This window comes from Macaca nemestrina, chromosome X, assembly GCF_043159975.1.
Source record: "Macaca nemestrina isolate mMacNem1 chromosome X, mMacNem.hap1, whole genome shotgun sequence".
NCBI classification, from domain to species: Eukaryota; Metazoa; Chordata; class Mammalia; order Primates; family Cercopithecidae; genus Macaca; species Macaca nemestrina.
Window position 1 is genome coordinate 90,984,987 of NC_092145.1, and position 17,806 is coordinate 91,002,792.

At 41.1% G+C, this 17,806-nt stretch overlaps 1 protein-coding gene across 6 annotated transcripts in view; it reads left to right on the forward strand.

The window, feature by feature from the left end:
* LOC105476714 (Cdc42 guanine nucleotide exchange factor 9) overlaps window positions 1-17,806 on the forward strand; it is a 179,866-nt gene that overhangs the window by 39,508 nt on the left and 122,552 nt on the right. For 2 of the 6 annotated variants that reach the window (XM_071088440.1, XM_071088443.1), the window contains exon 1: window positions 17,342-17,404. The exons of the other annotated variants lie outside the window; for them this stretch is intronic. In XM_071088440.1, coding sequence (XP_070944541.1) covers window positions 17,357-17,404 — 48 coding nt within the window. In that variant the 5' untranslated portion in view covers window positions 17,342-17,356. Of the gene's footprint in view, window positions 1-17,341; window positions 17,405-17,806 lie in introns of those variants that run through there. 6 annotated transcript variants of the gene reach the window in all.

Sequence of the window (17,806 nt, forward strand, 5' to 3'; positions counted from 1 at the left end):
TGGAGACCCAGGGAAGAGTTGCAGTAAGAGTCCAAAGGCAGTCTGCTGGCAGAATTCCTTCTTGCTCAGGGAAGGTCAGTCTTTAATTCTATTAAGATCTTCAGGTCGGACATGGTGACTCATGACTGTAATCCCAGCAGTTTGGGAGGCTGAGGCAGGTGGATCACTTGAGGTCAGGAATTAAAGACCAGCCTGGCCAATATGGTGAAACCCTGTATCTACTCAAAATACAAAAATTAGCCGGGCACGGTGGTTCATGCCTGTAATTCCAGCCACTCAGGAGGCTGAGGTATGAGAATCGCTTGAACCTGGGAGGCAGAGGTTGAAGTGGGTCGAGATCATGCCACTGCACTCCAGCCTGGATGATGGAATGAGACTCTGTCTCAAAAAAAAAATAATAATAATAAGTTCTTCAACTGATTGGATGAAGCCCACCTACATTATGCAGGGTATTCTGGCTTACTCAAAGTCCACCAATTTAAATGTAAATCTCATCTATTAAAATACCTTGACAGAAATATCCAGAATAATCGACCAATTATCTGGGCACTGTGGCTCAGCCAAGTTGACACATAAAATTGATCATCATGCCTTGCCTATGAAACCGGAATAATGATAATATCCAGTCACTGGTACTATTGTTTTGAGTATGAAATATTAATTTAAATGAATAATATTCATTTAAAGCACTTGGTACAGTGTCTTTCATATAGCAAGGGCTCAATTAACGATAGCCTTTACTATTTCAATGTAATAATAATCCTTCACATTCATTTGGTATTTCATATTTTCAAAGTACTTTCACAAGATATACAAATGGTCAGCAAATATATGAAAAAATGCTCAATGTGACTAATCATCAGGGAAATGCAAACTAAAACCACAATGAGATACAACCTTACTCAGCCAGAATAGCTATTATTAAAATGTCTACAAACAATAGATGTTGGCATTTATGTGGTGAAAAGGCAACACTTATATACTGCTGGTTGAAATGTACTGTATTAGTTTGTTTTCACGCTGTCGATAAAGACATACTTGAGACTGGGCAATTTGCAAAAGAAAGAGGTTTAAGTGGACTTACAGTTTACAGTTTCACATGCCTAGGGAAGCCTCACAATTATGGCAGAAGGCAAGGAGGTGCACGTTACATTGTATGTGGATAGCAGCAGGCAAAGAGAATGTACCACCAGGGGAAATGCCAGGCACTTATAAAACCATCAGATCTTGTGAGAACTCACTCATTATTATGAGAGCAGTATGGAGGAAACCACGCCCATGATTTAATTATCTCCACCTGGCCCCGCCCTGGACAAGTAGGGATTATTACAATTTAAGGTGAGATTTGGGTGGGGACACAGAGCTAAACCATATTATTCCACCCCTGGTTCCTCCCAAAGTTTATGTTTTTACTTTTTAAAACCAATTTTGCCTTTCCAACAGTCCCCCAAAGCCTTAATTTATTTTAGCATTAACCCAAAAGTTTACATTTTAAAATTTGAGGCAAGGCAAGTCCCTTCTGCCTATGAGCCTGCAAAATTAAAAGCAAGCAGTTACTTTCTAGATACAGTGGGGGTACAGGTATTGGGTAAACACAGTCATTTTAAATGGGAGAAATTGGCCAAAACAAAGGGGCTACAGGCCCCATGCAAGTTTCAAATCCAGTGGAGCAATTAAATTTTAAATTTTTAAAATGATTTCCTTTAACTTTATATTTTACATTCAGGTTACGCTGATGTAAGAGGCGAGTTTTTATGGTTTTGGGCAGCTCCACCCCTGTGGCTTTGCAGGGAACAGCCTCCCTCCTGGCTGCCTTCGCGGGTTGGCATTGAGTGTCTGCAGCTTTTTTAGGCACAAGATGCAAGCTGTTAGTGGATTTACCATTTTGGGGTTTGGAGGACAGTGGCCCTCTTCTCACAGCTCCACTAGGTGGTGCCCCAGTAGGGGCTCTGTGTGGGGGCTCGACCCCACATTTTCCTTTCACACTGCCCTAGCAGAGGTTTTTTATGCATCCTGCCTCCCACAGCAAACTTTTGCCTGGGCATCCAGGCATTTTTATATATTTTTTTGAAATTTAGGTAGAGGTTTCTAAACCTTAATTTTTGACTTTTGTGCATCCATAGGCTTAACACCACATGGGAGTTGCCAGGGCTTGGGCCTTGCATCCTCTGAAGCAACAGCCTGAGCTGTACCTTGGCCCCTTTTATTTATGGCTGGAGTAGCTAGGACACAGGGCACCAAGTCCCTAGATTGAATACAGCAGAGGGACCCTGGGCCCAGCTCAAGAAACAATTTTTTCCTCCTAAACCTCCATGCCTGTGATGGGAGGGTTTGCCATGCCCTGAAGACACTTTCCCCATTGTGTTGGGGATTAACATTTAACTTCTTGTAATTTATGCAAATTTCTGTAGCCTGCTTCAGTTTTTCCTTAGAAAATGAGTTTTTTTTTTTTCATTGCATTGTTAGGCTGCAAGTTTTTCAAACTTTTATGCTTTGCTTTTCTTATAACACTGAATGCCTTTAGCAGCACCCAAGTCACATCTTGAATGCTTTGCTGCTTAGACATTTTTTCACCTGATACCATAAATTACTTTTTAAAGTTTAGTTTTAAAAATTTCTAGGGCAGGGGCAAAATGCCAACAGTCTCTTTGCTAAAATATAACAAGAGTTACCTTTGCTTCAGTTACCAACAAGTTCCTTATGTTTATCTGAGACCACCACAGTTGGACTTTATTGTTCATATTGCTATTAGCATTTTGGGCAAAGCCATGTAACAAGTTTTTAGGAAGTTTTTAACTTTCCCACATTTTCCTGTCTTCTTCTGAGCCCTCCAAACTGTTTCAACCTCTGCCTCTTACCCAGTTCCAAAGTTTCACATTTTGGGGAACTTTTTTAGTAGCACCCCACTGCCAGTACCAATTTACTGTATTTGTTTATTTTCACACTGCTGATAAATACATACCTGAGACTGGGCAATTTACAAAAGAAAGAGTTTTAATTGGACTTACAGTTTCACATGGCTGGGGAGGTCTTACAAGTATGGTGGAAGGCAAGGAGGAGCAAGTTACATGTTAAGTGGATGGTGGCAGGCAAAGAAAAAATGTACCAGCAGGGGAAATGCCAAATGTTTATAAAACCATCAGATCTCATGAGAACTCATTCACTATTACAAAAACCATATGGGGGAGACAGCCCCCATGTTTAATTATCTCCACCTGGCCCCTCCCTTAACACGTGGGAATTATTACAATTAAAGGTAAAATTTGCATGGTGACACAGAGTCAAACAATATTATATACATTAGTACAACCTCTATGGAAAACAGTATAGAGATTTCTCAAAGAACCAAAAGTAGATCTTCCATTTGATCCAGCTATCTCACTACTGGGTATCTGCCCAGAGGAAAAAAAAGTCATTATATCAAAAACACACCTACACACATATGTTTATCACAGCACAATTCACAATTGCAAAGATATGGAATTAACCCAAGTGCCCAACAATTAATGAGTGGATGAGGAAAATGTGGTATATAAACCACCATGGAATACTACTCAGCCATAAAAAAGGAGTAAATAATGTTTTTTGAAGTAACTTGGATGGAGCTAGAGGCTGTTATTACAAGTGAAGTAACTCAGGAATGGAAAATCAAATACTGTGTGTTCTCACTTTTAAGTGGGGACTAAGCTATGGGTACACAAAGGCATACAAAGTGGTATAATAGATATTGGAGAGTCAGAGGGGGGAGGGTTGGAGGATGAGAAATAAAAAAAACTACATATTGGGTACAATGTACAATACTTGGGTGGCTGGTGCACCAAAATCTGACTTCACCACTATACAATTCATCCACGTAACCAAAAACCACTTGTTCTCCAAAAGCTACTGAAATAAAAAGTGCCATGACATGCATGAATTCATGTAATCCTCACAACAACACTCTCCCTACTTTAAAGGTGGGGAAACTAAGGCTTTAAGAGGTGGAATATCTTCTCCATACAACTATCTCCAAACGGAGCCAGAATGAAAACCAGGTGTATAACTCCATAGTAATTATTTGGTCATTACTCTTCTCACTTCCCAGGAGTGAACAGTGCCCAGTCTCCTTCATTCTAGAGGTGAGGAGTACCAGGAATAAGGTTATAAATGCAGTATGTCTTAAGAAAGATAGCTTACCTTTACCAAGCCAGCATTTATTTTGTGCCAGGCGCTGTTCTAAATGTTTTTGCATGTGTATCTAATATAATCTTCTCAACGAAATTATGAGGTAGGCACAATTTTTTTTTAACTAAATAACTTTATTTACCTTTATCTCAAACTTTCTTCCCAGCCTTCTTCATCTTAATTAGCTGCAAAGCGCAAATTGTTCATAAGCAAAAACTGAAAAGAGCTGCAGTGTCCAAGGGGCTTGGGCTTAAAAATATTAGAGAACTAGATTTTATCAGATCTATAAACAAAAATTTGTTAAAAAGCAGTCATAATATAAAATAGCAGCTGCCAGTAACTTCTTCAAGTTTTATCTTCTTCAGATATTGACTCAATTCAGTTTACCTCATTCTTGGAAGCCTCATCAAAATTTTCTACAAGATCTCGAACTTCATCATCATCATCCTCTCTAGCAGCAAGTGGTGCTTTTCCATCCACATATTGTTTAGGCAGAGCTTCAGCCAGTCTCCTTAAAGTAGTCAAACTGCACCCAGCTGGTTTAAGATGCTGGGTAGCATTTCTGTCAGCTGCTTTGTCATAGCATGGCCTGTAATGGTGAAAGTGTTCACTCCTAGAGATGCCTAAACTTTAGGGTTGTTAAAGTGGATCACTGTTCCTTGGTTTGTAAACATATTCACCTCTTCAATACCAGAGACATTGTTTACCTCGAACTTCTTTAAAGAGAACTGAAGTTTTTAATCATCTGCTGTGGCTGTTTTATGAACCACTTCCTTCTTTCTCTGAGCAGTTCCTTTCCTGTAGTTTGGTGGGTTTTCCTGGTTCGTGATTGTTTCTTTCATCTTGTCGGAGTGGATGAGGGGCCGCATAGGGGACTAGGGTTGGTGATCAGGCGTCTTGGATGGCTCAGCTGAGGTTAGGCACACACATGTAGGGGACACAAGATGAGAGCTAGAGGGGCACAGTTCTTTAGTGAGGAAAATGCAGGTAGGGCACAGAAGAGAGGTACACTCAGGCCATGTGCTGAGAAGACTCAAATGATTTTTGCCCTTTCTTCTTTCACCATTGTACATTCCAGAGAGGGAAACTCAGAAAAGCCCTTTGGGTGTTTGTGAGGTGCATACATTTGGGTATGTAAAGGCAGTGAAGCCTGACAGAATGCCTTTTGTAGACATAACAGGCACTCTGTTACTGCTTGTGGAGTGGATGAATGAGCTGATGAAGGGGTGAACCTCAGGCAACCTGTAGCCATCAAGCCTGGAGCTGGCCCTAGAGAGGACAGAGGCATTGGTAGAAAATGTTTCTTTTGGCCCAGGTAAGATGCCACTGAACCAGCCAAGCAGTAGGGTGAGGGGAACAGGCTGAAACAAGACACTTCAGAAGTCATTCGTAGAAAAATTACCTAACTCCTCTGGATATCAGTTTACACAAATGGGGCCTTTCTCCCTGCCTCCATTTCCTCCTCTCAATGTGCATGCACACACATTCATTCAGTCATTCAGTACTATTGAGCATCTGTTATGCAGCAGGCACTGTTCTAGGCACTAGATGTGTGTACAAAACAGACAAAAATTCTGTCTTCAGGGAACATATATTCTAAAAGGGAAGTTATATGCTAAGAACATGACTAAATATGTAATATGGTAGTTTTACATGCTAAGGAGAAAAATGCAGCAGAGAAGATGGATAGGAAGTATGCATGTGGGTGGTTAAAATTTTAGGTTCCTATTTCCTGCTGCATTTCCCTCACAAGGTTGTCAGGAGGTTGATACGTGATAAAAAGCCACAGTATTTAGGAAGCTGTAAAATTCTGTTTACATGTAAGGTGCAGTTATTCTTAGGGGATAATTTTTTCTAGGTCCTTATTTGCTCTTCCCTTCTCCATTAACAGTATAGTAAAGCTTCAAGAATTCTGACCGGGAGGATGGGAAACTCAGGTTCTAGGCCTGGCTCTAGCATGACAATTTTTAAAAATCCCAAATGTATAGAACTGTACAGATTCCAAAACACTTTTTCCGGAACTGGGTCTTCTGGCTGTTAATCCTTTGTTCTTTCCACTCTTTCATAAAGCAGTAAGAGCAGTGGTAAGTCATTTGCTTCCTCAGAAAGTCTTTCCCTTCTGGAAAATGGGAATGATGAACCACCCCACCCCCACCACTACCCCTTTCCAGTCTCCTTGGGCTTTTGTGAGGTACAAATCAGATAATGGTTATGAAACAACTTTCTATGTCATAAAATACGACTGTAAGGGCTGGTTGCTAAGGTTGCTAAGATCTGAAGAGTTGGTGCTCCTGCTTAAGTGAGGGTTTTTTTTTTTTTTAATTTTTAAATCCTTGTTAACTGGGTGTATGTGTGGAGAGGGGAGAGTGAGCCTTTGGAACTGGTGCTACTTCCTTTCCTTTCTGAAAAGCAGCTGAGGGGAGCGGGGGCAGCACTGAACTCTAGCATCTCCTAGAAATAGGAACAGTTACATGGAAACACTTGGCATCTCATGATGGACTGGCAACTACTGGTGTGCAGCTCATTTTGTCCACTCTGCTTTTGGGAGGTGGGAACTGGGACTCATTTCCTGAAACTTAATACAGAAATGACTCATGGCCTTTAAAGACCTCCACTTGCCCCTCTGATACAATCTTATTTGGAATGCTGGGGGTGGGAAGGGGGGGCCTTGAATAGGTGAGATCTTCATTTAGTACTTCACATTTTTCTACTGTGATAATTCTTTTTTGTTGTTTTATTTTTCTTCAACTTTTAAGTTCCAGGGTACATGTGCAGGATGTGCAAGTTTGTTACCTAGGTAAACATGTGCCATGGTGGTTTGTTGCACAGATCAACCCATCACCCAGGTATTAAGCCCAGCATCCATTAGCTATTCTCCCTGATCCTCTCTCTCCCACAACACCTCCAACAAGCCCCAGTGTATGTTGTTTCCCCACCATGTGTTCTCATCATTCAGCTCCCACTTATAAGGAAGAACATGCAGTGTTTGGTTTTCTGCTCCTGTGTTAGTTTGCTGAGGATAATGGCTTCCAGCTCCATCCATGTCCCTGTAAAGTACATGATCCCATTCCTTCTTATTACTGCATAGTATTCCATGGTGTATATGTACTACATTTTCTTTATCCGGCCTATCATTGATGAGCATTTCGGTTGACTCCATGTCTTTGCGATTGTGAATAGTGCTGCAATGAACATACACATGCGTATATCTTTATAAGAGAATGATTTATATTCCTTTGGGTATATACCCAGTAATGGTATTGCTGCATTAAGTGGTATTTCTGCATCTATATCTTTGAGGAATTGCCACACTGTCTTCCACACTTGTTGATCTAATTTACATTCCCACCAACAGTGTAAAAGCATTCCTTTTTCTCCACATCCTTGCCAGCATGTTGTTTCTTGACTTTTTAATAATTGACAGTCAGAATGGCAGTGAGATGATATCTCATTGTGGTTTTGATTTGCATTTCTGTAATGATCAGCATTGTTGAACTTTTTAAATGTTTGTTGGTCTCATGAGTGTCTTCTTTTGAGAAGTGTCTGTTCATGTCCTTTGCCCACTTTTTAATGAGGTTGTTAGTTTTTTCCTTGTAAATTTGTTTAAGTTCCTTGTCGACTCTGGATATTAGACCTTTGTCAGATGGATAGATTGCAAAAATGTTCACCCATTCTGTAAGTTGAACTATGGCAATTCTTGATATACTAATCGAGTTTTCATTCCACAGAGTACTTTCAAATCCATGATCTCATCATCTCTTTGGCAGGCATTATGTCTATCTATAGATGAGGAAACTGAGGCTCAAAGAGTTTATGATTTGCCTAAAGCTAGGCACATATAATCACACCCTCAAATAATAGTATTTATTATCATTTATTGAGCATTACTATGTGCTGGACATTGTTGTAAGTACTTTACAGTTATTCACTCATTAAACCCTCATGAACACCTACTCCTGTTTTGCAAATGAGGAAACTAGGTGACTGAGAGTCAGGGGTTTGCTCAAAATGAGGGGCAGCATGAGTATCATGACATTCTACCATTCTCCCTGATTTAAAGATGAGTAAAGTGAGGCTCAATGACATTAAATAAGTTGTTCAAGTTCTCACAACTGGCAATTGAAAGAACTAAGGTTGGATCTCAGTAGGCTGGCTCTAGAGCCTATATTCTTAGCCATAAGGCTATACACTACTTCTAACTCTTAGGATCTTCCTAGCTTTATAAACTGAAGCACGGGGTGGGGGGAGGGCACGGGGAGAGAGAGAGAGAGAAAGAGGACTTATTAAGATCACATAATGGATTTATCATTTTTAAATTTAATATATGAATAGCTAATATATTTATATGGTAAAAAAATCAAACGAAAAAAATGTATACAGTCTATCTCTCTATCTACCCATCAGAGATCACAAACTTAATGGCTTTCTATGTATCCTTCTAGAGTTTCTTTATGCAGATATAAGCAAATCCAAATATATTTTATTTCCCCTCTTCTTTACCTAAAAGATCACACATCATAATACTAAATTTGACCCTTTAACAACGTGGAGATTAGGGGCACTGAATCCCACCCTCCATGAAGTTGAAAATCAACGTGTAACTTTTCACTCCCTAAAAACTTAACTACTAATAGCCTCCTCTTGACTGGAAGTCTTATCTATAACAAACACAGTTGATTGACACATATTCTGTATATGTTTTATATACTGTATTATTACAATAATGTAGCTAGAGAAAAGAAAATATTATTAATAAAATCCTAAGAAAGTGAAAATATATTTACTATTCATTATGTGGAAGTAGATCACCATAAAGGTCTTCATTCTCAGTGTTTTTACATTGAGTGGGCTTAAGAGTAGAAGGAAGAGGAGGGGTTGCTCATGCTGTCTCAGGGATAGCAGAGGCAGAAGAAGTTAAGGAGGTGGAATGGGAGGCAGGAGAGGCAGGCACACTTTGTATTAACTTTTATTGAAAAAAGTCCCGGTATAAGTGGACCTGTGCAATTCAAACCTGTGTTGTTCAAGGGTCAACTGTATTCTGCATCTTGCTTTCTCCACATTGTATATCTTCAAAATCTCTCCCTATCAGTCCACAGAGAGCTTCAGCAGTCTTAGGTAGGCCCTCATGAATTTCTACAATCCCCCATCTATTTATGTGTCCTGCACACTTCTCTTCTTTACCAATCTTTGGGGATGTCCAGCCCTTTCTTAACATTTTCCCAGGAGTTTAATTGCTAGACTATCTTGGCCTTCTACAGAAAATACAGTCCCTCAAAGTGAATTCCTTAGTTTCCCTCTGACACATAATCTAGCCTCTTACAAAATCCCCAGCTATACTCACCCCCTCTCATGTTTTGCAATTTCAACATATTACCATATCCTGACTACCTACCTGCCCACCTACCTGCTTATCTATGTGATTCTTGTTGAGTAGCTCTTACAAGCAAAGCTCCATGCTTAATTTGATGATGGGTGATTAGGGGCATTGGTCTCTAATGGTTTGCAGTTCAAATAAAAATTGTAAACAAATACACCTGGACACGGAGGTCAGAGGGGTTTAGCTGACTGAATGAGTTATGAGGCTCAGGAGTTGAATTATCCAGGAGATTAGGCTCTACAACTAAACACTGGGTTCTGATACTGAGAGAAATGTTCACTCCCCACCACAGTCTTGAACTGATGCATGATTGACTTTAGCTGCCCCAGAAAGATCCTGAGCTTGACAGGAAACCATTGTACTTCCTCTAAAGGGGCTTTTAGACCTTTGCTGCTCTTTTCCAACCAGTTCTCTCTCTACCCTGAGTAGAGCCAGATGGTCTGGCCTACTAGTTTGCTTGAAATAGAACTGAAAGAGGCCTAAAATAAATATGAAATAGGCCCAAAATAGATTCATGCGAAGGAACAGAAGGAAACTGCTGTTTCCTGGGTATTTACTCAGGTATTTATTCAGTCATTAGCCACAGGAGGGTGGTATAGGCAGTTTTTCTTGAGGGAAAGGCTTCTGGGTGGTGGTGTAGGGTGGCAACTATGTCATCAGAGAACAGAAAACCAAAGAGATCTTGAAATTCTCAACCTGTAATCTTTATAGTACCTTTTAGAGGAGTACTTACTAATGAAGACCCTTGGAGGTGGGAGAAGGGTGAAGACTGGCATTCGCAGGCTGCAGCAGAGAATACTTTCCATAACAAGACTTCCTTTACATTTTACACTGTGAGTCCTCAGGGCTATGCCTTGCTCTTCACTCACTTATTCATTCATTAATTTAGTTATTCAGTCATTAAAAATATATTTATTGAGTGCTAAGCACTATTTTAGGTGCTGAGGATACAGATATGAACAAAGCAATCTGCTTTCATGGAGCTTACATTTTATAAAGGGAGACAATAAATCAATAGACAATAACAATATATAATATTTTAGGTAGTGATAAGGACCATGAGAGAAAAGCAGCATAAGGGGGTAGAGAGTGATGTGGTGTAATCTTAGAGAGGGTTGTGAGGGAAATATTCTTTGAGGAGGTGAAAGAGCTAAACAAATTTAAAAAATTAAAAAGCCTTTGGGCAGAGTCAAATTGTTAATCCTATGTTTGATTTTCCCCCTAAAATTCTACCCTCCACCACACAATTTTATGCAACCCAATTATTCAACTTAAGCTAATCACCCATGGTCATTTGTACAGGTTACCATCTGAAACCAAGTGTATGCCTGCTACACCTTTGGCAAGGCTGTTGAAGACTTAAAACTACCAATGCTTTTTAAAATCTACCACTAAAAATAAGTCAGCCGTTTGAGCTTTTGGAAAGATAAGAGACTTGTTTGAGGTCACACAGCTACCAAGAAGCAGAGACTGGACTTACGTATGAGTTTTAACTTCCTATCCACTGCTCTTCTCAATTCGCACGAACTTTCCAAGGCATTGTGGGGACACATCAGCACGCCTGAGCATAAGTCATTTTATGTGAATGTGAGGCAGGTAATTTTTCCTAAGGGTGCATTAACAGGACGACCAGTGTTCAAAATAAGGGAGGTGATAGTCCCTATCTACTGCTCATTGTCATTCCCACCTGGATATGTGTTCTGAGTGATTAGATACACTGAAGAGCAATGAGCCTGGGGAGGGGATTGCAAACCATGTCACAAATGGAAGAGCTTAAAGAAATGGTAATATATCTCTTTATGGAAAACATGTGTGTGTGTATGTATGTGTGCATGCACATGCATGCAGAGAGGTTGCTTAGGAGAAATTAGGGTTTGAACCCACAATATATGTCTTCTGCTTTCTATTGCTTAGAACGACTCAGTTTTTTTTTTCCCCCCCATGGCCCAGAGGGTAGCACTCTAACAAATGGGCAGAAGTCATAAAAGAGTGAATTTCAGGTAAAAGTGAATAATGGCCTTGGATACTTCAGAATGAGTTTCCTATTACTGAAAAGACTCCAGCAGCTGCTTGACAAAACTTACAAGAGATAATTGAAGAAAAGGGTGGCTTTGGAAAGAGATCTCAATTCAAATCCTGCTACTGCTTCATCAAACTTGTATGGTTATGGGCAAATGATGTAAGCACTCTCAGGTATAGTTTTAAAATTTTAAAATAATAACAATTTCTTCTTCTTAAACTTCTAGGGATAATTAAGTAAAATAATATGTTAAAAGACCTAGCACCATGTGGGCCCAAAGTAGGTGTTTCCTTCTCCTCCTCTCCCTCACATTTCATATACTGTAGAGAGGATACCTACACAGGGAGGTTGGGAGGAGATGATCTCTTTTTCCCTTTTGAACATAAAATTATTTATTTTTTCTGTAATCATCAACAACTTTATTCATTACCTGATTGTGCTTGGGATACTTACTGTATGACATTGAAATTATGTGCATCATTGATTAGCTCTCCCACTAAACTGTAAAATCCCTGAGATCCACTCTGTATCCCTTAGCTGTCAGAATAAGGGCTTATTGAATTGAACTGATTTTGGAGGAGTAGTGATTTCTGTGCTGAATAATTGAACTAAACAGGAGTTTTTGTCCTTAGGGGGCAGCCTGTCTTAAATAGAGATGATATCCATGAACATGCAAGAGCATCTAGTTGTATCAGTAGCTAAGACAATAAACAGACAGGATTCAATATCTGTAGACTGTAGCAAGCATGAGGGACTATAAGAAAGATAGGGTAGGGGTTGTATGGGAAATAAGTGAGCACCAGTGGGGATCGGGACAAAAAAATGGAACTTTGCCTGGGAGTGCTTCCTGGCAGAAGTGGGTCTTTGGGAACTATTCAAAACATGAGAAGCAAAGGACAACTAGGAATTGTGTTTTTTTTCCCCGATAGAAGGAAAAGATTTGAGAACTAGGGATCTTGGGTTTGGGAGGTAGGCCACTGGGGCCCAGATCAGGACACTGAAACACTTTATTCCTGTGACCTAGAAGACATCATGTCAGATGTTATTGAAAGATGGGACATGTGTCACCTATTGACATTTATATAGAATAGTGTTTAATAGCAGACTCTAGAGCTAGACAATTTGAGTTTACATCTGCGCTCCATATCTTACTAGCCATGTGACCTTAGGCAAATTATTTAACTTCATTCTGCCTCAGTTTCCTCATCTACAAAATAAGGACAATAATAGTACCCACCTCATAGAGTTGTTGTGAGGATTAAAAGAGTTTATGTATGTACAGGACTTCAAACAGTGCCTGGCACAGAGTAAGCAGTTTGTAAGTGTTAACTATCATTATCATAATCTGTTGAACTGCCTTTCAGACCCGAGAACTAGTGTGAATTTGAGGGCATTATTATTCCAGACCCTCTCATGCAGTGATTAGCTCCTCAGCCCTGGCTGTGGTAAAAGTAGTGACAACATCTGGCTCAAAGAGATAGAATAACTTTCTGCCATCTGAGATTGTCCCAAAGATGAACGGGCTGTCTTGGGAGAGAGCAACTGCCCCATTATTGTAGGTATTGGAGCGAGACTGGATAACTACTTAGCGAGGATGTTGCAGAAGGGATGGCAGGATGGAACCGGAGTTGTGCTAGACCAAGATATTATCTAATTCCTTGAGACTTGTCAGCAAGAAGGGATATATCTGGGAGGGGGTATTGCTACTCCAAATGTAGAGGACTCGTCTATTAAAAAAAAAATTGTGAGCAAAGTTGAATGTTCATATAACTCAGAAAGCTACCCACACATGGACAGGGCTGGTATCAAATGCCATGTTCCAGGGTCTGAAATCTCCCAAAAGTACTTTTGAGACTTAAGATACAAGGGCTTTGGTTCCCACTCTGCCAGCAATTAGCTGTGTAATCTTGGACAAGTTGCATCCCTTCTCTGTGAACCTGGAATATAAGGGCTTAGATTTTTCTCTGTGGTTCCATCAGGTCTTGCCTTCTGTGGTTGGAAGATATGAGTCTTTGAGTGGAGACCAGTGGATGAAGGAGACATTCATGCATCCAACAGATGTTTGTTATGAAGCACCTAAGTGTACAGCACTGTGCTGGGCACAAAGGGAGAAAGCAGTGAACAAGACAGTCATGGTCTCTGCCCTCCTAGCTTCACAGTCCAGTAAAGGATACAGACAAGAAAAAAATACAATACAGTTTAATAAATGTTTCAAGAGAGTTAAACATAGGATCCTATGGGAGAGGACTATCATTCAGAATATTTTTGAGGAAGACAACATTAGAGAAAGCCTTCTGGAGGTGGTGGCACCTCAGCTGAGCTTTGAGATGGGGAGCTGGAGAAATAAAGCAGCAGTTTATATAGGTCCTGAGGCAAGAGAATCTCATGAGTTATGAGAACTACCATAGGTTCTATGTAGCTAGAGAATAGAGAATGAGAGGGCACTGGTAAGAGCTGAGGATACAGAGGCCAAAGGACATCAGATTGGCAGGACATTTTATGCCACACTACAGAATTTGCCTTAAATGCGCAGAGGAGCTATTGAAGGCCTTTGAACAGAGGCGTTATATAAGTCAGATTTCAGCTGCAAAAATAAACCACTGTAGTTCTTTTCAGCAGAAGGGGTTTTAATATATAAAATAAAGTGCTTACAAAATTGGTGGGAGGGCTGGAGGGGCAAGCTTTAGGCTATGCCTCCAAGAACAATGTCAGGGTAGCTGCTCTCTCTCTCTGACAAGCAGGAAGATGAGGCGTCAGGGGCTCTAGGAGCATGCTGCCTTGTCTGCAATTTAGGAATGAGGAAGCTGCCACAGCCCTAACCATCTGTTGGCTAGAGTATCACTATGCCTACCAGATCCTCAGTAACAAAAAAAAAGTCCCATTCTCTGGCTCTCGGAATGCACAAAGCCAGTGGCTAGACACTGGAACCTATGGTAACACACACAAAAATCCCCAACACTTTCACCATTGTACTTTCCAACAGAAGCAACAGAGACATGACTTATGCCTTACCAACCACCTCCTTCTAAATATTGTGCATGTGCATATGATTGGCATCACTATGTCATATCCAGAACGCTGGCTGCAAAGGAATCTTGGAAATGCCAGTTTATTGTTGTTGCAGTTTTTTGGTTTTTAGCTTTTCAGCAATATAGGAAGGCAGGCTAGAAGGAGTGGATCCTTAAAAACCAATCCAGAGTATCTAACACAAGATTGAGAAGAGCAAAACTGCTTTTGAGGAAAGAATTGGGGTGGAAGAGTACAGGCTTAATTGGGGAGGGAGAGCAGCACAAGAGAACAGGTAATGAATTATGATGGATCAGAGATGATGAGGAACTGATTAAAAGTAGTGACAGCAGAGAGAGAGAGAAAGGGACAAATGAGAGAGATTAAGGAGGAAGAGAATCAACAGGACTAAAAGACTAGTTGGCCATCAATGAGGTGAGGGAGAGGAAAAACTTGTAGATATTTTCTTGGTTTCTGGCTAGTTCAGTGTGTGACTGCCATTCCCAAGAGACAAAGGACTCAGGGGAAGAAGGAAATCAGCAAGAGTTGGAGGAGATGACTTCAATTTGGGACTTTTAAAGTTTGATATGCTTGTGAGATATTAAGGAGGAGATATCCAGAAAGCAGTAGGACCTTCATTTTTGGGGTCCAGGAGAGCTACCTTGGAGTCATCAGCAGCTCTCTGCTTATGTGCAAGCAAGGTCCTATGTCTGTTTTGTTTCCCAGTGGTGTTGTAATTTTGTTGAAAGGAGGTGCATCAATGTGCAATGTAGATGGTAGTTCAAGCCTTAGAAGTAGATGAGCCCATTTAGTGCAAATGCAGAATGAGAAGAAAAGGGGACTGTGATCAGAAGAGCTCTGAGAAATCATGGCATTAATGACTGGATGAAGAAGAACCCATGCAGGAAGTGAAGACAGCATAAACATACAGGTCACGTGGATGGTGTTCCCAAGGAAAAGGAGCATTTCAGGATTGAGGAAGGCATCAGTGGAGTCAAATGCGAGAAAAGTTAGGAAAGGTAAAGATTGAAACTTGGCCATGAGATTTAGTAACACTTTTTTTTTTCTCTATTCACAAGAGGATTCAGTTTTCTATAGGATAATGAGGGTAAAGCCAGGATGCAGTGGGTTGAGGGATCAAAAGATAGTGAGGAAATAGAGACAGGATAAGACTGAGCTTTCAAAGACGAGTAGACAGATTGTAGTGGCTTATATTATGGTACTGTCCTGATCACCAGTATCTGTCTCAACATAATCTAGAAGAGTAGTTTTCAAACTGTTTTGAGTATTACTTGCTATAAGAAATACATTTCACATCACAGGCCAGTACATTTATATTTGTATATAACTGAAACGAAAGCATCATGAAACAGTATTTACCCTAACTATATGAATATTTTCTATAAATGGAATAATACAAAAGCCTTTTGCTCACCTCTTTCACTTAGCATGTTTTCAAAGCTCATCTATGTTGTAGCATGTATCAGTATTTCATTTCCTTTTTATTGTTAAATAATACTTCATTGTATGGCTATACCACATTTTGTTTACCCATTCATCAGTTGTTGGACATTTGAATTGTTTCCATCTTCTGGCTGTTGTGAATAATGCTGTTATTAGCATTCATGTATAAGTTTTTGTGTGGACGTGTTTTCATTTTTCTTAGGTATATACCTACTGTTCAGTCATATAATCCTCTAATATAAGAGCAAAAAGGCTCTGAGAGATCTCCTGTGTAAGGGAGTCCTTGGTTTGAAGGCCCAGGGAACCACTGAAATTGTTTTTTTCTGAGGTGAGGGTTCTGAGGTTTAACTGAATTCTCAGATAAGTCTAAGTCCTCATTGACAACAGGGAGACAGAAGACAGACCCCTGAGAGGAAAAGGGAATTGCCCAAAAGTCATACAGCAAGCTTGAGGTAAGGCTGAGAGTAAATTTGAAACCTTCTGGTCTCCACTCCATGGCTTATCCCCGCTTAGCTCCAGATACCAGGTCACAGAGCAGGGTAATGATTACAAGCAGATTGCAAGTTCTATAGAGGATTTTCCATGGCAAATGTTTAACCCTATGCTGGCTTCCCTTCATAGTACCCAGAATGCTGGAAAAGTGCAAGCTAACTGTCCTAGTCTGAAGAAACAATAATTAAGACAGGAAATCTGACCAGGTAAGGGCAGTGGTATCAGGGAAAGCCAAATAGAATTGGATTTTGGAAATTCTGTCGTGTGTCCCTGTGATTATGTCCACAACACTGGTTTGTTAGCTTTTTATAGCTAATTGTGAGTTGCCTGTAAATTCTTAGGCGGTGGCCAAAGGCACCTTTGCTTCCTCCTTGGCCCAGGCTCAAAGTGGCTGCTAGGTACATGCCTTCTCCACAGCTACCTATCTTTTTCCCCCCATTCCTTCTTTTTTTTTTTTCCCATCCTTTTTTCTGCCTTTCCCCACAATTCTCTTTCTTCATTATCTTCCCTCTCTTCTCCTTCCTCCTCGTGTTTTCTTCTTTTTCTCCCTCTTCACGTGATCTCCTTCCTTTGCATCCTATTGGGTCCCTTCCCTCCCTCTTTCCCAGTTCTTTTCCTCCCCCATCTCCTTATATACCCCCTCTATCCGCCCCCAAGAAACTCCCCACCCCCAAACCAAAACTGGTGCCTGGTGACTCTCGCCGATCTGGAGAGAGCGAGCTTGCTTGGGAGCCTTGAGCCCTCTGATTGGCGGTCGCGGCTAGCACGCCAGCGCAAGTCCCGCCCCTGGGCAGCGAACGTGCTACTGCGGCACCTGTTATTGGTCGGCGGGTATGTCAGTGGCTCTGGCCGCGCCTCACGCAAGCGCCCGCAGTCGCTCGGTGAATAAAAAGGCAGCCTACGGGCTGAGCGGGGGATGGGGAGAGAAGAGGGATAGGGCCAGCAAGGCAGGGATCGAAGGAGTGTCTGGCAGCCGGGAGCCCAGCGAAGAGAGCGAGCAAGCTTAGGAAAGCGAGCGAACTAAAGGGAGTAGGGGAGACTGAGACTGACCGGTAGCCAGGCAGGCGGACGGACGCACGCCCGGACAGACTGAGCAGGCGCCGGAGAACCACTCACAGGTTCCCCCCGCCTTTCCCTTTGAAAGCTAGGATTTTGCCTTTCCCGTGGCGCCCGAGAGAGAATGCTGGACTCTGCCGACTTCAGCGCAAGCTAAGATTTCTCAGCTAGGGACGAAGATCAGCCCAATCCTGAGAAGGGGGAAACCAAGCACCCCATCCCCATCC